Source organism: Lathamus discolor, chromosome 4, assembly GCF_037157495.1.
Source record: "Lathamus discolor isolate bLatDis1 chromosome 4, bLatDis1.hap1, whole genome shotgun sequence".
NCBI classification, from domain to species: Eukaryota; Metazoa; Chordata; class Aves; order Psittaciformes; family Psittacidae; genus Lathamus; species Lathamus discolor.
In genome coordinates, this window is record NC_088887.1 from 120101327 (window position 1) to 120124165 (window position 22839).

At 49.6% G+C, this 22839-nt stretch overlaps 1 protein-coding gene across 1 annotated transcript; it reads left to right on the plus strand.

Moving 5' to 3' along the window:
* Positions 1-250: 250 nt before the first annotated feature.
* FZD4 (frizzled class receptor 4) lies at positions 251-5062 on the plus strand. The gene is made up of 2 exons (XM_065678795.1): positions 251-529; positions 1376-5062. Exons 1-2 carry the CDS (start codon positions 293-295, stop codon positions 2702-2704), a joined length of 1566 nt encoding a protein of 521 aa, XP_065534867.1. The 5' UTR covers positions 251-292; the 3' UTR covers positions 2705-5062.
* The last annotated feature ends 17777 nt before the right edge of the window (positions 5063-22839 follow it).

Consider the following 22839-nt stretch of genomic DNA (forward strand, 5'->3'; position numbering starts at 1 on the left):
GACAAGGATGCGGGGTGCGGGTGGGGCGGCCCCAGACGGAGAAGAAGGGGGGGGGGGGGGCCCTCCCGAATAGCACCGGGCTGCAGCGGGAGGGTGCGACGGGGGGCGCGGGGCGACCCCGGCGGGGCGGGGGCTGCGGCGCGGGGCGGGCGCGGGCCGGCTCGTCCCTCCCCTTGGGCCGTTTCTCCGCTCGGAGCTTTAACAGCGGAGCCGCCCCCGGCCCCTCCCCGTTGTAGCCGGCCCGTGCGGCGCGGCCGGGGCCGGGGCCGGGGCCGGGGGTCGCTGCTCGGCCATGGCGGGGGGCCGGCTGCTGGCCGTGCTGCTGGCCGGGCTGCTCGGCGGGGCGCGGGGCTTCGGCGACGAGGAGGAGCGGCGCTGCGACGGCATCCGCATCGCCATGTGCCAGAACCTGGGCTACAATGTCACCAAGATGCCCAACCTGGTGGGACACGAGCTGCAGGCGGACGCCGAGCTGCAGCTCACCACCTTCACCCCGCTCATCCAGTACGGATGCTCCAGCCAGCTCCAGGTGGGTCGGGGGACCGGGGAGTGGGGGGTGCCTTTGTGTGTGGTTGCGGAGGGGGGAAATGTGTATGTGTGCGGTGCACGGGCTGGCTGGTATCCCCCATCCTCATCCCCATGTCCCGTCGCGGCTCTTGGAGCTTCGCGTTCCGAGGGTCCCACCGCTGGAGCCGCTGCTTTCCCAGGCGAAGGGCAAGGTCCGCGTCCTCCCGACGGGCATGGATTTCATCGAACAAACCCCAGCTTGTTTCTTGGGGCAGAGCTCCCGTATTAGCACGCGATCCCTCTTACGTTGTCGCGTCACAGAACTGAGGTTATTCAAAGCCCCGAGAAAACAACAGTATTTTATTATCCTTGTATGTATGTGACCTTATGGGAAAAGAAAAAGGCATTCGTCCAGGCGGATCATTCAATAAGTGCCTTTTCTTCTGTTTTGTCTGTTAGCTGTAATGCCCAGGCAGCGCTAGAACAAATATATGCATTTGTTTAAACCGCTTTAATCTGTTCTTTTGCTTTCCTAAATCACACCCTTGAGGTTTAGTTCTGGCTGAATCCCACTCGCTGCATTGAAACTGATGGGCTAAATTTACACGGAGCTGATCTAAGGAGTAAAATGTTCAGGCTTTGGCTTCAGACCACATTTGAACTGAAAGAAGACAACATTGTTAGGGTTCCCCCCCCCCCCCCCCTTTGTTTTTATTGTTCTTGGTTTATTTGTTTTATGCTGCTTCCTGTTTTTTAAGGCAAAGGACCAAATATTACTGCTAAAAAGGCAATAAAAAGAAAACTTGTTATATTTCGACCTGTTTAATTTTCCCCTGACGCACTTGTGCTTTCTGTTTCTCCCTCCCAGTTCTTCCTTTGTTCGGTCTATGTCCCGATGTGCACGGAGAAGATTAACATCCCCATAGGTCCCTGTGGAGGCATGTGCCTCTCTGTCAAAAGAAGGTGTGAACCCGTTCTGAAGGAATTTGGGTTCGCCTGGCCGGACAGCCTGAACTGCAGCAAATTCCCACCCCAGAATGACCACAACCACATGTGCATGGAGGGCCCGGGAGATGAGGAGGTTCCCCTTCACAGCAAGACCTCCTTGCAGCCTGGAGAAGAGTGCCACAGCATGGGATCTAACTCGGATCAGTACATCTGGGTGAAGAGAAGCTTGAACTGTGTCCTCAAGTGCGGCTACGATGCTGGTCTCTACAGCAGGTCGGCTAAGGAATTCACAGATATCTGGATGGCCGTATGGGCCAGTCTTTGCTTCATCTCAACTGCCTTCACAGTCCTGACCTTCCTGATTGATTCATCCAGATTTTCCTACCCGGAGCGCCCAATCATATTTCTGAGCATGTGCTACAATATTTATAGCATTGCTTATATTGTGAGGCTAACTGTGGGCCGGGAAAGGATATCCTGTGATTTTGAAGAGGCAGCAGAACCTGTTCTTATCCAAGAAGGTCTTAAGAACACAGGATGTGCTATAATTTTCTTGCTGATGTATTTTTTCGGGATGGCTAGCTCCATCTGGTGGGTTATCCTCACATTGACGTGGTTTCTGGCTGCAGGGCTCAAGTGGGGCCACGAAGCTATAGAAATGCACAGCTCTTATTTCCATATCGCAGCCTGGGCTATCCCCGCGGTGAAGACCATCGTCATTTTGATTATGAGACTCGTAGATGCAGATGAGCTCACCGGTCTGTGCTACGTTGGGAACCAGAACCTTGATGCGCTGACAGGCTTTGTCGTCGCTCCGCTTTTTACCTACCTGGTCATCGGGACTTTATTCATTGCAGCGGGACTCGTGGCCTTGTTTAAAATCAGGTCTAATCTCCAGAAAGATGGAACTAAAACCGACAAACTGGAAAGGCTGATGGTGAAAATCGGTGTCTTCTCAGTGCTGTACACCGTGCCGGCAACGTGCGTCATCGCCTGTTATTTCTATGAAATCTCCAACTGGGCTGTGTTCCGCTATTCCGCAGATGATTCCAACATGGCAGTGGAGATGCTCAAGATCTTCATGTCCCTCCTGGTGGGTATCACGTCGGGTATGTGGATCTGGTCAGCCAAAACTCTGCACACGTGGCAGAAGTGCTCGAACAGACTGGTGAACTCGGGGAAGGTGAAGCGGGAGAAGAGAGCGGATGGTTGGGTGAAACCTGGGAAAGGGAATGAGACCGTGGTGTGAGACAAGGACGGCACCATGAGGGTCTGATTGCCCTCCTCTGAAGGACTGATGGCGTGCGAGCATTGCTGTGTAAAGGTTGGAGTAGAGTAGGGAGATGGTTACACAACCTGCCTCTGGGGAATGGGAGGGGAAAAAAAACCCTTAAGGAATAAAGAGCAAAAAGGTCATGCTGCAGATACAATAGCCATAAGCCCAAAATAGGAAAGCCCAGGGAGGCTTTAAAAGCTGTGAAATACCCAAACGTGTTATCTTTCTCTTTTTTAAGCAGGATGCAATATACTGAAGTGTTTAGAAGCTACCGGACCATAGCCCACAGCTGTGGGATGTTGTTTTCATTGTCTTATAGCTGATGGAGGGAAGGCGGTCTGGGGCCAGTTTATGGGCTGATTTAGGGTCCAGTTATCAGCCAGGACCTCAGTTAGATGTCCTCTTTCTGAGTTCAGCATTGTGAAGGAAGCGCTCGCAGAGCTGTGTCTTTATGCCTTTTGCAGTGGAATTCTGTTGCTCCCATGTGCTGCGCAAGTCAGCCTGGGATCAGGTCCTCCAGCAAATACCAAGTGCACTTTCCAGGTGTGAGACTTGTTACCCATGATGGGTGGGATTTGGAGAGGCATTAGTGAGGGTGACTCTTGTCACCTTATAGTCTGATGGTAGTTCTGACTTTTTACCATCTGTAACCTGTCCTGAATTGAGAGCTGACTCTGCCTGGCAGGGATTGAGACCTCCTTAAGTCCCTTCCCACCTGAATTAGCCTGTGGTTCTATCAATATTCCTCATTTTTTAAAAGCTTTACTCAAGGACATTGTGTGAGAGTAGAGGAGCCAGTGGGAGCTGGGAAACTGTGGTCTTCTGCATCGATTACTGTTATCAGTCTGCCTCCATTCCCATCCCGTCAGGTGCTCCTGCTGTTTCTAGTGGGCCACTTCATTCTGCTGCATTTAATAGCTTTAACTAAAGTCTTACATTATAGTGCTCATTCCTCCAAGAAAGAGAAAAATCAGTTGAGGGTCTCTTCAAACAATGCCAGTTTTCTCCAAGTAAGCTTATCTGGCTCTCTGGAGACCCATTGCATGAAGCAATTAAGTCTTAATATATTTCATTCAGTGCGATGGTATCTCTGCAGACGCCAGTCTGGGGAGAAGCGAAATGTTAAGTTCCTTGGCAACCTCATGTTCGCACAGATCAGTTGTGTAATTATGTGTGTCAGTTACAATTAAAAGAACATTCTCAGCCCATGACATCGCAGTGCAGCTGACTGCCTCACAACGATGCTCCAATTGCTCCCTGACGGCTATGGAAGGGGGGGGTTAATGTATATTTACATGCAGAGCGAGCAGGCATTCGGTCCTCAGGAAGGACAAGAGACATTCCCAGTTTTTGCAAAGGGATCCCAAGAGAAGAGATCCAGCTTCTTGGTGAATAATGTTGTTTCACAGCAACCGCTGAGTTTTCTTATCCTTTCATTTGAGGAGGCATCATCTTGTGCTTGTGGGGAGCTTGAACCTTGTGCTGGGGGCTTGTCTAATATGAAAAGTGATGCAAATGGAAATACCCATAACCACTTCAGAGAACACTGTTCTGATGCTATATCCCTTTGAAGGACCTTTGGTTTTATCTGTGTGCCTTAGACTTTTGCTTCATTTGTCTGTGTGGACTGTGGTCAGCTGTGGAACAGCCCCCCAGTGCCCCAGCTCACCCTTCAAGGGCAGCTGAGAACAGGCACTGCTTTATTGCCCTCCTTGCTTGTCACACAGGTGCCCCATGTGCTTCCCAAGCCACAATTCATTCCAGCTCTGGCCCTGAGCACTAATGTGTCCCAGAAGCGTGTATTGTTTCAATGTTAATGTTGAAACATGTGCTACAGCACTTCTTTTCTTCTCTTTAAACAAACCCCAAACAAACCCTAATTGCAGTCTTTGCGGTTGGGCTCCCTCTCCAGCACAACAAGTGACAACTTGACACATTCTGCTCAAGACACACAAGCATTGTCTTGGCCAACCCCACATACCAGCCCAGCCTTTTCATCCTTCCCATAAAGTCTCTTGCTATTAGTGTTGTGTTTGGATCTCATTATTCCTCTGCGGACAAGGAGTTCTGCAAGTAGGAGGTCTTCAGACGACCTCGCTTCCCCATCGTGCAGTCTTTCTCCTGGGATGTAAAGTCAGCAGCTGTATGTTGGCTTTCCAGGGGTGAGGATGCAGTATGAGCCTTTTCTTGTAACCTGGCATTGGGCTGTGCCAAGGCGTCATATTCACTCAAGTGTCCTTCACTCTGAAATGGTTTGGCTACTGTCCTGGTCGATACGACCCATGTTTGACCTGAATGATTCAATAAACGGTGTTTTAACCATGTTATGTACACAGGAGTGACTGTTAAGTAGTGCCTTGTTATCAGATCCCTGCATCTCTGCCTGTGACCCAGTGGACTGACGGATGTCCCTGGTGATGAGACGTTGGAAGTGAGTTGGATGAGGACAGCACTATGAGGGAGCTGGGGGTTATTCCATTAAAGAGTGTGAGGGTCTCAAATACTATGGGGAGGACGTGGGCTGGAGAGAGACACTATCTGCTGTTCCTGAAGGAACATTTTCCCAAGCGGAATGGGAAACACTCTGCTAACCCAAAGCAAATTTAGCTGTTGCAGTGATGAAACCATTCCATGAGTGTATTCATCCATGTACATTTACCTTGCTCTGTTTCGGGGCTGTATGAGTGGGAAGTCACAGTGGTCGTGAAGAGTGGGTATCTGCAACTCCTATCTTCTCTTGTTTCAACGTTGTTATAAATACAAAGCCAAAACCTGTGTGACTGATCCTGTCTTGGAAGTACGGATGCTGCGGTTGTACAAGTAGAAACTTTACAGTTATCTTCTGTGCATGGGTCCTGCTCCCATCTCCCCCCCCTCAGCGTGTGACTTCTCACTGCAGGTATGGAAGCATCTGCTGGAGAGGTACAAGCCTAGCTCTTGTGTTAAACAAACAGACAGATTAGCTCCTTTTCTGAATTTTAAGGAAATAGACACTGATTATTTTGGGGTGTACAGAAAATATATCTTCTTCAATGTATGTACTGTAAATTTCTAATTTATCACTGTAAAAAAACAAAAAACCAAACCAAAACCAAACAACTTTGCTATTTAATTTTTATATCAAAATAAAACTTTAACCTCTGTGGATAACTAAGGTGTTCCTGGCAGCCCTCAAGTGCTTGGTGAGTTTGTGTCTTGAATTGGCTTCATGATTGTTGGAAGTGCTTTTTTTCCCCCGAAGGAAGGACTGAAGCAGTAATGCTGCACTGAAAACATTATCTGAATGGGTTCGTCCAGCATGGGTTGGATCTGATTTGCTCATTGCAGGGTAGTTGGACTGGATGACCTTTGAAGGTCTCTTCCAACCCAAACTATTCCATGACTCTACAAACATGGGTTGCAAGAAACAACTGAGAACAAGACGTCATTGGGATGACTGAAAGTATGGCCATGCTTCAGGTCTTGCATGCAGGGTGAACGGAAACCTTTCCAAAGACAGCGCACAGGTCTCTGGTTCTGGGGATGCAACTGGAGCATTGGGCTCGTCTGAGTGTGTCCCCAAAACCGAGTGGGAATGCAAAATGGAAACATAGCCATCTGCTGCTGTGGGACCACCACAACGTGGCTCCTGGGGAGAGCAGAGCCTCCTGTAAAGCTCCTTTGTATTTCCCATATTGTGGAACATGTGCAACCAAAGGTGCGCTGACGGGTCCCAGCCAGGCTGTTTGGTGGAGGAGGGAGGGCAGCATCACCACCTGCCTGTTCAGTATATGAGAACTATCAGGGGCTTTTGGAAAGGGGCAAGTTTTGCTTTTAGTAACATGCTTGAAGTGAGTTTGCTCCTGGGGTAGTGTCAGCCCTTCAGAGAACACATTCAGCAGAATGTCAACATTTTGTTCCAGTGTATATTTTTATTATTATTATCATTATTGAATGGTATTAAACTGTCAGAGGAGAGATTTAGATTGGATATAAGGAAGAAGCTCTTCCCTGTGAGTGTGCTGAGGCGCTGGCACAGGGTGCCCAGAGAAGCTGTGGCTGCCCCATCCCTGGCAGTGCTCAAGGCCAGGTTGGACACCGGGGCTTGGAGCAACCTGCTCTAGTGGAAGGTTAGAACTGGGTGAGCTTTAAGGTCTTTTCCAACCCAAACCATTCGATGACTCTATGAAATTAAGCTTATTAATGCTCCACTTATTTTATCATTCCTTTTTGTCATTTCTGCTCACAGTTAGCATGTACAGCATGTACAGCGTCTTCTTGTGTACATCCCTCACCAGTTTCTCTGATAGTAGAGTGTCAGTGTTTTCTCTGACACAAAATGATGTAGAGTTTGTGACATCAGTCATCATCTAAATCCACTTCACCATCTCCATCACACCGCATTCTGTGTGTGGGATTACTTCATTAGCATAATGTTATTCTAATACGAACCTAAATCTGACTAGAGTGAGTAATTGTGAGGGTGTGCTGTAAAGAAGACACTAGGAATTATCACCTGTGTATCTGTAGCTAATCAAGTTCTGAAGAGCAGCATCTAAAACCGGTAATAAGAGTGATTTGCTCATGCCTTTGGCAGCTCATCACTGTAATGTTCTCAGGCTGGTGATTAATGAGGTCTCTGAAACTTGTAATTAGGAGTCTTTAATGTAGCTACAGTTAAATGTAATGAACATGAAAGAAGAGCTGCTGAGGCTGTTCACGCCACCTCAGGCGTAGCATCAGAGATGGTGTTGGCTGCTCTGGGTCTTTCTGATGGCTGCTTGCCTTTAGGGGTACCCCCCACATCAGCCATCCCATCACCACCACCCAGGAAGTGACAGTGGGTTGCTGGAGTGGCTTCCAGTGGAGGACAAATGAGCCCAGGAGGGGAGTGTGTTCTGTATACAAAACTCACCAAAAAATAGCCTTTATGAGGACTGTTTGTGGTTGTTTTGCTATTTAGGATTGGGTTTTTTTGCTTGCTTGGTTGGTTTTGCTTGGGTTTTTTTTTTAAGCTGTCTTTAAAGAGAGCAAACACCAAGGAACTCGCAGCAAAAGAGACTGGAGTTCTGCTGGGGCATCCTAAGCTCCAGCAATGTGAAAATGTGGTATCATGAGACCCCGGCTTTGGCAGTGGAGTTTCCACCACACCTCCTCTGTCCTCAGCTACTTATTCCTATAACTGCGACTCATTTCAGCTCCTCCTTCTCTTTGCCGGTACAACTGTTTGCAAAGCAGATCAGCAAAGTACCCGGGTTTAAAACAGCCATCAGAGATTTAGCTTTGTTTTATGGTGGGGGTTTATTTTGAAGGGGAGCAGGGGTCTGGCTAACATTGCCTTGGCTCCTGCAGGCATCATCCTGCACAAACCCTCTTGCACCGTCATCTCCATGAGGCCAGAGCTGTGTCTACCTGCAGGGATACAGGGATGTAGCAGCAACTACCCAACAGCTTCCAGCTTGCCCAGCCTTGGCTGAAAGAGCAAAGCCTTCAGTAGAGCTGCTGGTGACTCCCCAGGTGTGATGCTTCCACTGGGACAATCGAGTCCAGCTTTGAACTGCTCGCCTATAAGTGAAAGCCCCATTGCACAGCCCTATAGCAGCTGATGCTCTATAATGCAACCTTTCCATCACACTTAGGTTAATTGGCTCATAACACACACCAGGAGTTTGCAGCCTCTGTCTCAACTTAGGATGGTTCAACCAGACTCCCAAATATTAGTGTAGTGTGAATACAAAGCGGAGCTTCTCTTCATGCTTCTAAAGCCAGCGCTGGCTGTGACAGTGACGAGGCAGAGCATGGTCCAGGCTGGAGCTGCATTGTGCCATCCTCCTGCCGCACCTCACCCAGGGGAATGGACAAGAGGATGGATGCAGACCAAGCAGCTCCCAGACAGTGATGAGCTGGTGTGTTAGATCCTCTATCACTTGTATTTCCTGCAGCTGGGAAGTGATTTCTGGCCAGGAGTCCTGCACATCCTGGCAGGCTCCAGCTGTTGTAACAGCTTTGCGCTGTTAACAACCAGATGTTTTGTTTCACCCTCCGGGAACAGCCTACCAAAGAGTCACCACATGGCTGGAAGACCCAAAGGTGCCTAAGAGGGTAGCAGCAGCAGATGAGGGCTCACATACTAAGGTATCACTGAGGAACTGTTTTGTTTTCCTGGGTTTTGGGGCATGGACCTCAACACGGCCAGATGTTGGGTACAACAGCAGCGGAAACAGGTTAAACTCCAAACACAAGCATTGCACATCTCCAAGTTTATTGTCATCCGCAACTGCTGATTTTGTTGCTGTGTTTGCCTGCCAGGAACAAAAGTGCTGACAATTAGATCCAGTTCAGACTTAACTTTCATATTGCCCATGCTTAAATCAATGGCTTCAAACCTAAAACTCAATCACCCACAGCTTGTTGATACACAGGCGAGATAAATATCTTCATTCTGTATTTCCATCAGCGTTTAGCCTGTTTCCTGCCTGGTTCTCTCATTTCCTGATAGGCTCAGAGGAAGCCTACTCTTCCTACTCAGAGGAAGGGAAAAACATCCTTCCTGCACAATGGATGCAAACCGTTTGACAATCTGCTTCTGCAGGATTAAGGCTTAAAACATTATTACGCAGAGGAACAGCCTCGCGTTAAATCTTTTTATGGATGAAGTGTTTTCTTTGGAAGCAACTCGGAGACGCTCTCACTCCATTACGCGGTGAGGGATGATAAGCGGAGGGCCACGGAAAAGTGGGAATTGAGTCTTTTCAGGGATTTTTCCTGCATTTTGGGGTCTTTTGCTGTGCAGCAAGGAGCGGCTGACATCTAGCGGCAGCCGCATCCCTCGTCCCAGACCATCGCCGTCCCTGCTCCCAGCGTATCCAGGACGTTCCCGAGGGGGCGGATTTGCTTTACACGGCTCTAAGGGGCTGGGATGCAAAGTGGGGAGCTGATGCTGGAATGGGGCTCCTCACCGCTGCCTGCTCCCCAGCCCAGCGCCCCACTGCTCCAGGGAGGGTCGATGTCTCTTAGGTAACACCAATGATGCTGCAGACCTTCATAGGTAGCATCGTGAAACAGTTTGGGTTGGAAGGGACTTTTAAAGGTCACCTTGTGCATCTTTCCCTTCAATGAGCAGGGACATCTTCAACCAGACCAGACTGCTCAAAGCCCCATCTAACCTGACCCTGAATGTCTCCAAGGATGAGGCATCTACCACCTCTCTGGGCAACCTGTGCCAGTGTTTCACCATCCTGGCTTTCTTCCTGACTCCCAACATCAGGCCCATTACATGTGTGTTCAGAGGCAGTGGTGTGCAGGGACAGGAGGGCCGTCTATCCCCCATCTCCATGAAGGCTCCAAACCAGCATACACAAAGGTGAGGGAAAAGCAGGGCATGCATCTCAGTTGCTGGCGGTGAAGGCTTTGCCCAGCAGCACATCTGTCAGCTCTGGGCCATACCTGAGGGTTTGTACCTAAGGAAATCACTAGCTCACCCTCGGTTTGATATTAATCTCTCTTTCTTGCTCATCGCTGGGCTCAGGGCTGGTGTGGCTACAGCAGGTTGCTGACACTGAAGAAGACCCAATAGTGTTGTAGCACGGCAAAAGGGCCAAGGGGACATGTCCCTGCTCATTGCAGGGGGGTTGGACTAGATGAGCTTTGAAGGTCCCTTCCAACACAAGCCGTTTTATGATTCGATGACCCTGCTGTGGCCAGGGAAGCTGTCCGGAGCAGAAGTCAGCAGCATGTATACTCCAAAAGGTCACTCAAAGCACTCAGCACGGTCTCTTCCTTGACCTTGTGTTTAAAAGAAGTAGGTGTGGGAGAGCACAGCAGAAAGGAAAGCCTCAAGCTGGAGGTGATAGCTCCTTTCTTCTTTCTGCTGCCACTTGGCAGTGGGGGGAAAGAGCTGGCAGGCCCCAGGCAGAAAGCAAAAGCATTTGCAAGAGAACCACAATAAAACCACAACATCTTTTTGACAGGTAGGGAGAAGCCTGGAAATGGGAAGAGGGGCTCCCAGTGAAGGAGGGAATGTATGCATAATGCTGCAAGCATCAGCTGCAGAGGCCCCAGCGTATGAGGGTTATGACAAGCAATAATACCATTCCTCTCACAAAACAATTGTGTTTCTACAGCTGTGGCCTGAGCGGAGCCAAAAGAAGTGAGGAGCCATCCCTGCTTCCCTGGAGAACGGTTTTATAACTGAAGTAGGGAAAGGGGCAGATCTCATCCTGAAACACCGGTAACTCATCCTGACAGCACAGGCAAAGCCAGCCCTGGTTTGCTATGGGGTGAGCTGGGTTTCACTGCTGTGAGCTCACGAGGTCCCTCCTTCTCCAGAATGCCCAAGAGCAGCATCTGCCAGCCTTGGGATGCACCAGGACACTGCAGGGGTCCGCATCCCTTCCCCTCTGCTCAGGATATCAGGCATTGACTCTGGTTTTGGCTGTGAAAAGTCAAGTGTGGGAGATGTGGCCACCGGCTCAGTCCTCCTTAATAGGTGGCCTTCCCAGTAGCTGTGCCCTGCAGCCCCATGGCTCCCTCCCGCAGTCTGGGCTCCCATAAGGAGTCTGCAGCCCGTTCCCAAATCTGCTGCTGAGCTGTTGTCTCATGTCAGAGGGGATGGCCTGGCCATGGTGGGCTGAGAGAGAGCAGGATCCAGGAGCTGCCGTAGCTGTTGGGATAGGAGTGATGATAGGATGAGAGAGAATGGCCTCAGGTTGTGCCTGGGGAGGTTTAGATTGGATGTTAGGAACAGTTTCTTCACTGGAAGGGTTGTCAAGCATTGGAACAGGCTGCTCAGGGCAGTGGTTGAGGCACCATCCTTCCCTTTTAAATACGTGTAGACGTGGTGCTTGGGGACATGGTTTAGTGGTGGACTTGGCAATGCTGGGTTAACGGTTGTATTGTAAAGTTCTTTCCCAACCTGAATGATTCTATGATACTACTTCAGTACAAGGCCATGCAGAGGAAGGCAGCATATGGGTGTGCATGGACTGCCCAGGACATCCACACCTCCCCAGCTCTGCTAAAGCAATTGAAGAGGCACAGGTTCTGAAAGCCTTTTCCTACAAGCCCAGAAGAACCCAACTAACCTACTAGAGACAGAAAGAAGACCAAGAGGTGAGAGGATCTGTTGGCCCAAGGGGGCAGAGTGGGGAGAGCAGGAGAAGAATCTCCATGGGAATAGATTCACAGCAAAACTAAAACCTGGCACTCTGCATTCCATTCCCTACTGCACCTCTTGGTTCATCACTGCTCATTTCAGGAAGACAAGAGATTCATTCCAGAAGGGGAAGGGAAGAATCATGGAATCACAGAACACCAGGTTGGAAGGGACCTCAGGGGTCGTCTGGTCCATCCTTTCTAGGCAAAGCATGACCTAGATTAGATGTTTTAGCTCCCTGTCCAGCTGAACCTTAACAATGCCCAACACTGGGGAATCCACCACTTCCCTGGGAGATTATTCCAATGGCTGGTTGTTCTCACTGGGAAACATTTTCCTCTTGTGTCCAGCTGGAATCTCCCCACGACTAACTTGTGCCCATCGCCCCTTGTCTTTTCCATGTGACTCCTTGTAAAAGGGAGTCTCCATCTTCTCTGCAGCCACCCTTTAACCACTGGAACATGGGGATAAGGTCTCCCCTGAGCCTTCTTTTCTCCAGGCTGGAGAATCTGCCTTAAAGACTGCAAAGGAGAACCCAGGATCTCCTGAGCCGCACCATGTTCTTGTGCTACCACGGTGGTTCCCCTGGATGCGGAAGAAAAAAGAGGCTGGAGAACAAACTGGAGTTGGGCCCCATAGAGCAGGGGAAGGCTGAAGGAAGACACCAAAGATAGATACAAACTCAAACAGCACGGAAGGAGAGCTCCAAGGTGCCCCAGAGCATGGGCAGACATCTGTCCCCAGGGCAGCCATGGCTGCTCAGCACTGCCATGGGGCTGCTGGCAAATGGATAACATGGAACACCTCAAAGGTGTGGGGTGTTTGACTTCATCTGTGCACCACTGCCAAAGCAGATGAGGCAGCTCTTGGCAGAGCTGAAGGGTCAGTACCCGCCAGCAGAGGCAGAAACTCCTTGCTGAAAGGTTTTCAATGCATGCAGCCATTTGCACAGTGCATGTCTGTGCACATCCTTGAGGCTGGAAAAGATCCTTAAGATCATTGAGTTCAACAGTGCACCTAACACCCTTTAGCCCTTCTTCATTTATGGATTAATCTGCTTTAATCATGTCCTCACATTAACAGGAACACTTTAAACTGGCACTTGAACAGGACCAAACAAGCATTTCAACTCAATCTGATACCAGCCTGGAGGTACTTGCCAATTTCAAGTGGGTATCTCAGGTTCTCGTTTGATACTTTAAACCACCTAACGTCTGCTGAAGGTGTGGGGAAGTGGGTTTGACTGTGAGTAGAATGTAACATGTTATATCCGTGAAGGTAAGAGCTATTTGTTTCGTAAATAAACAGAAAAAAGTAAGTACCATCCTTCTTATAACCGCAAGAAGGGTTACAATCTGATCGCTATATAAATCGAATTCCCTGAGGGCTGGACTTGGTTCTGGGAGCTCTTCCTGCAGTTCAGCACTCCGAATCCAGATTTCTACAATTACCACTCGTGATGGAAAAAGAAGAACACATTTCAGTGTGCATTTCATAAAGCAAATGGAGATTAGAAGGAAAGAAGCCCTTTTAAAGAAGTACCAAACTCTGAGGAACGAGGAGTGATGGAGACAGGATTGGAGAGGGTATCGCCGTGGCACAGGTGTGTGACAACACCATGCAAATACTATTTCTCCCTGACATAGGAACACATTAGGACAGACATACTCATTTTTGTCATTACACTAAAAAGCTGGAGGGGGGTTCATTATTCTACATAATGTGAGTATAACTCCAGTTGGATCAGCTGTTTCACCTACTTTGCTGAACAACAATAATGCATCAAGAGGAAAAAATAGATCTATCTTCAAAACCATTGGTTTTTACTTTTGAGTTAAAGTTCTTCAACCTAAATATTGTGGGAATAAATAGCACTTGATTGATTACACCCAAAACATTGACCCTGATCTGGAGTGTTTGCTCAGCGACCAGCCTCAGAGCCCTCTGAGATCATGTTTACTCGCTTGATGGATGCCAGACCGGTGAGCAGCAGGAAGGCTTCAATAAATCATCTCTGACGTTAACCTTGCAGAAACCAATTCCCAGGAGTGTTTGTGTTAGTTCTGCCACCGGTGCTTGTGCAAACACGGCAGGACAGGATTCACACCGCTGTCTTTTTGCAGCTCCTGTTGCAAACGGAGGTTCCTCGTTGGCATTTCCAGGCCAAATCGATGGGCCGGACAGGGATGAAAGAAAATACACTCTGTTTGTTCAAGCAACTGTTTGAATTAGCAAATATGCATGAAACTTCTGTAACACATTTTGGGGTTGATAAAAAGATAGAAAAAAGCATGCACTGGATTAATCACAGAATCATAGAACGGCTTGGGTTGGAAAGGACCTTAAGGTCATCCAGTTCCAACCTCCTGCCTTAGGCAGGGACAACTTCCCCTAGAGCAGGTAAGCAATGAAATACCATTTTTATCTGTTTAAATAAGCAGAATGATCCAAATGTCCGCCTCAACTTTTGTATGTGCTGTTTTTAGCGTTATCTCTGCGTATACCACAAAATTTTCCCTATAGTTTGTTGTTCAGCATAGTGATGGTGTGATTAAGATGGTGTAGGTCAGACCTTCTTAAACTATCATGAGAAATAGTTAGGTATGGAAACCTCTGTTTTTGAGGACAGACACGGTAGGCTGGTAAGCAGCAAGTACAGGGTACAAATATACACATATATGTATTTGTATTTTTAATTTGAAAGTTCTGCTAATGATAACCTTGTGTAGAATTGCCATAGCATCGTCAAAACCAGCTTCAGCAAAACCTTTACCTGCCAAAGCTCCAACGGAGCATCACTCTGCAAGGTCATAGACCCACTTGCATTTGTCCTGTAGGGAACTGCTGCTTGGTTGAGCAACTCTGCCTGAGGTCTGCTACCTATGGGGATGTCACATCACCACCACGAAGGACTGGTTGAGTCCTGAAACCCCACTGATATCCCACCGATTTCAGAGTTGGGCTCTTAATTGCTTCAAAAAAGAGCTCCCAAAGCCTCATTTTTCGATGTTGAGGGCCAGCTGAGTGCTTCCCAGGCTCAGGATGTGACTGTGGATCTTCTAGAGACCCTACATGGAGCTCAGCCACTTCCCATTCTCCACACTTCCATTGAGAACAAGCAGGATAGTCTTGCTTCTGCCGCTGAATTAGGCAGGAGGCTCTGACCTGCCTTGCGGAGCAGGACTTTGGCCCATCACACCCCAGGAGAGTCTAACCCACAGCCTGCTCTACGTGTGATGTGAACGGGCTGCTCAGTCCAGTGGGATGCTGAGGGGGTGCCCAGAGGCTGAGGAAGGTCCTTTCCAACCCAAACTGTTCTATGATTCTATGACATTCTATGACAGTTCTGGTGTCCTCAACATAAAAAGGACATGGAACTGCTGGAACAAGTCCAGAGGAGGCCACGAGGATGATCAGGGGACTGGAGCACCTCCTGTATGAAGACAGAACGAGGAAGTTGGGGCTGTTCAGCCTGGAGAAGAGAAGGCTGCGTGGAGACCTCATAGCAGCCTTCCAGTACCTGAAGGGGGCCTATAGAGATGCTGGGGAGGGACTCTTTGTCAGGGACTGTAGTGACAGGACAAGGGGTAACGGGTTAAAACTTAAACAGGGGAAGTTTAGATTGGATATAAGGAAGAAATTCTTTCCTGTTAGGGTGGTGAGGTACTGGAATGGGTTGCCCAGGGGGGTTGTGAGTGCTCCATCCCTGGCAGTGTTCAAGGCCAGGTTGGATGAAGCCTTGTGTGGGATGGTTTAGTGTGAGGTGTCCCTGCCCATGGCAGGGGGGTTGGAACTGGATGATCTTGAGGTCCATTCCAACCCTAACTATTCTATGATTCTATGACATTCCTGCTGCAGCACAGTGGTGCTCTGCCCGTGCTGCTGCACAGTCCTGCTGGGCACAACCCTTGCACAGACACATCACCCCTGATTCCTGCCTGCCTATGGTTGGAGAAGGGTGTCCCAAGGCAGCAAAAGCCAAAGGAAAAGCTTTCCAGGCCGTGTTGTCCAGGTTCTGTACCCTACACAGTTAACATCAGTCTGTTAGTGTGGGATGGACCTTTCTGCCGAACATGTCACAGTGCCAGGGAAAGCTTTATCTCTCTATAACCCAGAATGTTGCTCCCTTCAAGTAAGAGGTGAAAAATGCCTCCAACCTCAGTGGGCTGCTGCAAACCCTCATTAATAAAACACCACACGTTCCTGACTGCTCCTGTAACTTTTGCCACATGTTAAGCCCCTCGGCAAGGGGTTGGGTCCATGATTTCAGGGGTCCTTTTCTCACAGAGATAGATGAAAGCTCTGCCTTTGACAAATGGGCAGGAAAGCGTCCCTGGTGGGTTTAGCAGGTGGCTCTTCCCACATCACCAGGCTCAAAGTCCCTTGTGAAAACCAGCATGTGGATTTGACAGGCCACACTGCCCAGGATCCCACCATCGCTCATTCATCCAGGCATTGCAGTGACAGGGAAAATAGTCGTTATTTTTCCTTTCTGGGAACACCATCCTGGAGAAAACAACCTCTCTGAGTGCCAGGTCAGCCTCATGTCGCCAACCAACACCAGGCTATCTCCAGTGTGTCCCACCCGCAGTGGGATGATGAAGGCACCAGAGCATCTCTTCCACATGGCAAGGCTAAGAGAGCTGGGACTGTTCAGCCTGGAGAAGTGGAGGCTCCAGGGGGGTGTCATCAATGTATATAAATGCATGAAGGGAGGGTGCAAAGAAGGTTGAGCCAGGATCTGTTCAGTGCTGCCCAGTGCCAGGATCAGAGGCCATGGGCAGAGACTGAAACACAGGAGGTGCCATCAGAACACCAGGAAACACTTGGTTTTACTGCGGTGGTGACCAAGCACTGGCGCAGGTTGCCTGTAGGTGCTCTGGGCTCTTCATCCTTGTAGATATTCAAAACCCAGCTGGACATGGTCCTGGGCAACCAGCTTGATATGGCTGTGCTTGAGCAGGGAGGTTGGATGAGACGATTTCCAGAGTCCCCTCCAAACTCAACCATTGGGTGAGTCTGTGACTCCTGCCAAAGCCAAGCCTGCAGCTCTGAGGTGCAAGAAATCTTCTATTTACACCCTGGAAGCTGAATTTCCCAGCCATGAACATAGGACTTTCCCCCTATCCCCAGCTCAATCTTCCTTCCACCCCGCTGACAGGAAGCACATGCACAAATCAAGTGCAATGGCTGCAAATTCCAAGAGGAGCTTCTAATGTCTGGGTAGCCCCTTACCTTCAGTGGCCATAGGGTGGTGCGTTCCCATGTGTAACCTCCACCAAGCCCGTAAGGGCACATCTAGGAAAGCAAGTCTGCTGTCAGCAGTACTCACAGGGATCTGCAGGCTAAAAGCAGGTTAAATCCTGTGGTCCAGTTAGCATCCTTCATGGTCCTTTTGTCCTTACATTAACCCTGGAAAGAGCATTGATGGATGCTGTCAGTTTAGTTATGCGTAAGCAGTGTTGTCCTACAGGTGTACACGCAGCATCCTTATCCTATTGCTTCTACATAAGGAAACAGTGCATATCTCCAAGTGTCAGGACTCACAGACTTCTACTGAATGCTGCAAATGTTCAGTTTAATGGATTGTGTAGAAAGCTTTTTTGTTGAAACAACTGAAGAGATTGCCCCTCAGGAGCGAAAGAACAGCCTTATCCCAAGGCACATGCCTGACCCCTTGGAAGGAGGAAATCATTTGTCAAAACAAGGTAAGAATGTCTGGAATTTCACCTGGTTTCAGGCTATGCAAGCAGAGAGAGGCTGCTCAGAGATGCCGTCCTGGCTGCCTCCATGCTTACTCTGTTCCTGGCTTGATGGCATTCACTTCCAGCCACCCTTTGGGTCCTTTCTCTTGACTCTTGAAATGACAAAGGCAGTTTACACTGTTTAGAAGTGAAAATAGCTGGATGTAAGTTGTGGCATGGAAAGGGCACTTTTAAGTCTTTAAAGCGATCACAAACATTGTGAAGTTCTTATTCCTCCTGACACAACTAAAAGAAAATGGGATTTGAAGAATAAGAGTCCCTGGCATCACTTGATTCAGGGTAGCTCTGGAGCTGTTTTCTCTGTTTTCAGTCTAAGGGTGAGCATTTTGTAGATCTCTGCTGCTAATGCCCTGCCCAAGGCACACAGAAGCTCACCTGGTTATTGGTCAGTCAAAGGCAAAATCGTGCCCAACTTTAAACCCTGTGTTCACTCCATTGACTTAACTGGGACCAGCTGCTTGGTGAGGTGACACGTATCTGTCTATCTGTTCTGTTCCAGCAGCACAAAAGCACCCGCTGCCTTGGCTTTGGTAGAGCAGCTTTGCTAAGGGGTCTGTCATGTCAACTGCACGGGGGGTACTTCAGCTGCCATGCTCACATATGACTCATTTCATTGTGCTCCCGTGGTGTGAATTACGCCTCAGCCACTTCTTGGCTGGTGTTTTCACAATGCCCCAGTGAATGTTTGTACCCAAGCAGGCTGTTCCTCCTTCCTGTTGCCCTCATGGGTTTAAATCAAGCTACCCTGCACCATTTCTGGGCCTCTCAGAAGGTTCTGATGTAGCATCCTCCACAGAGGGCCAAAAGGGGATGCTTTAAAGGTTATTGTGACATGCAGACTTCCATAGGTCATCCCAGCGGGGCTTCCAAACGTGTCAGTCCCTACTGAAACTGGAGGCTTAGGTCTTGTTCTGTGCTACTGAGAAACATCCAGGTTTACTCATCTGCCAGTACACAACTGAACTTCTGCGCTGGTCCAGAATTTGCCACCCTCAGCCCTCTTCCAGTGCCTACTCAGGCCTTGTAAATCTTTCACCACATTAACTCCGTTTCTACCACGTATTTACAAAGGTTTGTGACCTTTAACAGTCGTCAATCATTCCCCATGCTCCAATTTCTCTTCCCCCCCACAACACCTCCAACTCACTGACCTTACCTGTAAATGATTTACCCAGAGCTTGCAGGGCACTGACTGCATCCCTTGAGGCACTCACAGCTCATAGGCAGTCCTGCTCTGGTTTAGATCCCTGGATTTTCTGGCATGCCATTCAAATCTCCGTGCTCTCCCTTACATCAGACCTTGCTCCTCATCTTCAGTACGGCAGGTAGCTGGTCACAGTAGAAAGGCTCTGGACATAAATTGGGATACATGTACATGCAAAGTGGGCAGTAGCTCATGTGGATGGAGGAATGTAGATCACTGGTGTGGAGTATTAGTACCTGGATGTATTCTGCATACAAAGTTCAGTGTCAGTAATTTAGGGGCACTCAGCTCTATCTCCCATCCTTCACGTTTTATTAGGACATCCTTTAAGTGTTCAAACAGTCTTTAAAGTGAATTTAACAAATATTAAATTAAAAATTAAAATTAAAGGTTTAATTTTAAGTCTAAAACTTAAACGCGTATAAGGAAAGTGAATTTCAATAACTAAATGTCTGAAATAAACCCGAGGTAAGAAACACAGCCAGCCCTGGAGGGAACGTCCTGTCTTTGTAGATGGCCCACGTGCTGTTGTTCATCCAGCTGTCACCAGTGGGGCGCAGGCAGGATCCCCACAACCCCTGCACCTAAAGCAGAGGGTTAGATCACGGTCTTTTTTCCCTTAGTTTTGAATGGTTGGATGAGGTTGCCAACAGGAATGCTTACAATTGCACTCTCTAGTGGAGTTCAGTACACTGAAATCTCTGTTTCAGGAGGCTAATCAAAACTAGCAGCTCATCTCATTGCTGGAAGAATTAGTATACCAGGAACAAGCCTCTGGGAAGTGAACCATCCACTGGGATAAACTTGGACTGGTCAAAGACACCGGAGCCAGGAACTAGGCAGAATATCCTGAACTTGCTTAGACCGAGCTTGAGCTCAAGTGCTTTTTGACCCCGTTGTAAGTAAGATGAAGGCCACAGGCTGTGGCACAGCATGGATTTTAGAACCAAAATCCAGCAACTACCATCTAAACTGGTTTGAGGTGGGCAAATGAGTTTCTATGTGGTTGTCACATGCCCTCTGTAGTGGAGCTGTCCATTGGAGAGGACCAAAACCCACCAGTGAGGACCAGGAGGGTGACACTGGGAAAGGGGATTCTTCAAAAGGCTGTCGGGGAGCCTGAGCACAGCAAAATCTTGCTTAAATAGGTGGGGATCCTTTGAAACACCAGAGGGAAGTGGATCTGCTTAAGCAAGTCCAGAAGAGGCCACGGAGATGCTGCGAGGGCTGGAGCAGCTCTGCTCTGGAGCCAGGCTGAGAGAGCTGGGCTGGGTCAGCCTGGAGAAGAGAAGGCTCCTTAAGGGGAGACCTCAGAGCAGCTCTAGTGCCTAAAGGGGATACAGGAAGCCTGGAGAGGGGCTTTGGACAAGGGCCTGTAGGGACAGGCCAAGGGGAATGGCTTGAATCTGCCCGAGGGGAGACTGAGATGAGCTCTTAGGCAGAAGCTCTTCCCTGTGAGGGTGCTGAGGCGCTGGCACAGGGTGCCCAGAGAAGCTGTGGCTGCCCCATCCCTGGCAGTGATCAAGGCCAGGTTGGACACAGGGGCTTGGAGCACCCTGCTCTAGTGGAAGGTGTCCCTGCCCGTGGCAGGGGTTGGCACTGGCTGAGCTTTAAGGTCCCTCCCAACCCAAACCATTCTGTGACTCTGATGCTATGGAAACGTGTCCCGATGCTCCCACTGCTGCTCTCACAGAATCTGACGACCTTTCCCTAGCCCTGGTGGGGTTTGAAGACCTGCGCGGGTCCCCAAGGGCCGTGGGGGCATCCGGGGACATCGCGCGTGTGACCACTAGGTGTCACGGCTGTGCCACGGGAGCCCCCGTGTCCCAGCGCGCTGGAGCCAGCCAGAGGGCCCCTGGCTGCTGTCGCTGCCATAAACCACCCGGTCCTGGTGAAACCTGCTGTGCCTGGCGCTGCCCCTCCGCTTTAGGGTGCTACAGGGCCGGGGGACTCCCCAGGGTGCCACCAGAGCCAGGGTCTGTAGCCAGCGCAGCGCACCAGGGGCAGCGGGCTGGAGGAGCAGGAGTGATGTCTCAGACGGGCTCGCACTGCTGTATTCATGAGACAGGGGCTGTATTCCCTAGGGTGGGTGTGCAAAAGGAGCGGGGAGGGGACAGAGCTGGGATAGCTGTTCCCACCTGACCAAAGGGATATTCCAGGCTACATGGTGTCATTCTCAGCACACAAAGCGGGAGGAAGAAGAAGGAAGGGGAGCGATGCTGGGAGTGATGGTGTTTGTCTCCTCATGTCATCGTTATGTGCGATGGAGCCCTGCTGTCCTGGAGGTGGATGAACACGGGAAGTGGTGAATGAATTCCTTGTTTAGCTTTGCTTGTGTATGGAGTTTTTGCTTTGCCTATTAAACTGCCTTTAGCTAGCTCAGCCCATGAGTTTTCTCACTTTTACCCCCCTGATTCTCTGCTATTCTCTGATACCACAACACTCTGCTTCTCCACAAAAGAAGCGGCAAATACTTTACATACTGTCGTTTCCAGCCCAGCCTTTCAGAGAAACTGGCCTTAAACGCATTGCTATGTGAGGTTTGTCTAATCCTTCTTTCTCCTGTGTTTACCCCCACGTGTTTAGCCAGGTTTATGATGGGGATCTCATACAGCCAGAGTGTGTCTGTGAGAAAGGAGGCAGCTCAAACATTTACTCTATCCCTGAAATATCCTCTTCCTTGCTATACAGCAGCCTGCAGGTCTCCTGCTCTCACTTAGCACCAACCACATGCCTGCATCCAGCCAGCCCCTCCGTTTGCTTTTCCACTGCTGGAGCTGGGCATACCCTCGCAGGGAGGCTGGTCTGCAGCAGCCACTCCCCACTGTGATCCGCTTCCTTAATAAAGCTTTTTTGGGCCCTCTTTTCAAGATGGCACGTTGGAAACACACAGCACCTCCCGGTGATGTAGACTGATCCTAATGGAGCTATATGAGAGATTCCCTGTGAGCTGCTCTGCACAGATGGTCCTGCACACATCAGGAACCATTACCACATCAGCTGCAGCACATCCAGCCCTCTGAAAAAGATTTAGGAGGGACTAATCCCCGCGGTGTTGTAGCCCTACTGGCTTTGACAGAGTTACGTTAGGGGTGAATTTCGCCTCCATTGCCTAACATCAAACAGACTTGGCACCGCAGGAATAACAATAATAGCAGATGACATTCGCACGTCTGAGTATCACTCGTCCCCATCCTGCTGTCAGTTCAGGAGCTCCTGAGCCTGTTTGGTTACCAGATGTGTTCAGAAAGTTGAAGTCAGCACAAGTGGGATGCCTCCCAGCGCAAGCCTTCAGGCACCCTAACGGCTTTGCCTTTCTTCTAATTGCGTACACCATTTCTGGTGACAGCTTCAGGAAATAAAACACAACTGCTATTTTCACCCCAAGAGCCACTCAATGGACTTGTGGCTGTGGTTCCTCATGACCTGGCGTACAGCAACAGGGATGCAAGAACCGGAGCCATGGAACAAAATGGGAGGGGAAGCTGTCGTGTCGCTGTGCAAGCACAGGCTGCGTTCAGCTTCAGCCCTCTGTGCTTTCACTGGCGGCATTTTGCCAAGAGCTTTTGCAGACAGCGAGCAGAGGCCTGGTGCCTTTATCACAGAACCGAGCACAGGTCTGGGTGTGATTCCTGCTCCTGCTAAGGGAGGACCGCAGACCACTCATTTGCTCTCTCTCTGCACCCCTGAGCATCACTCCTCCTTCCCACCACGTTTTTATCTGACTGTCTGTTTCTTTCTGCTTCTATGGTGCCGGGTGCAGTAGGATAGTTGGACACTAGGACAACCTCTCCATTGAGGCCGCCAGGTGCGTCAGCGACCTGACAGAGGCTATAGCAAGCTCCTCTGATTCAGAATCAGAGGTGGGTGTTTGTGCCATGCAGGTGTCAGGGTCCCAGGGCAGTTTCTTTGTGTGAGATCAAGAGTCTGCAAATCCATTTGGATAAATTCACATGGGAAATGCAGGGAAGTCAGCACCAAAGGGACAGGAGGGCAGGACGGAAGC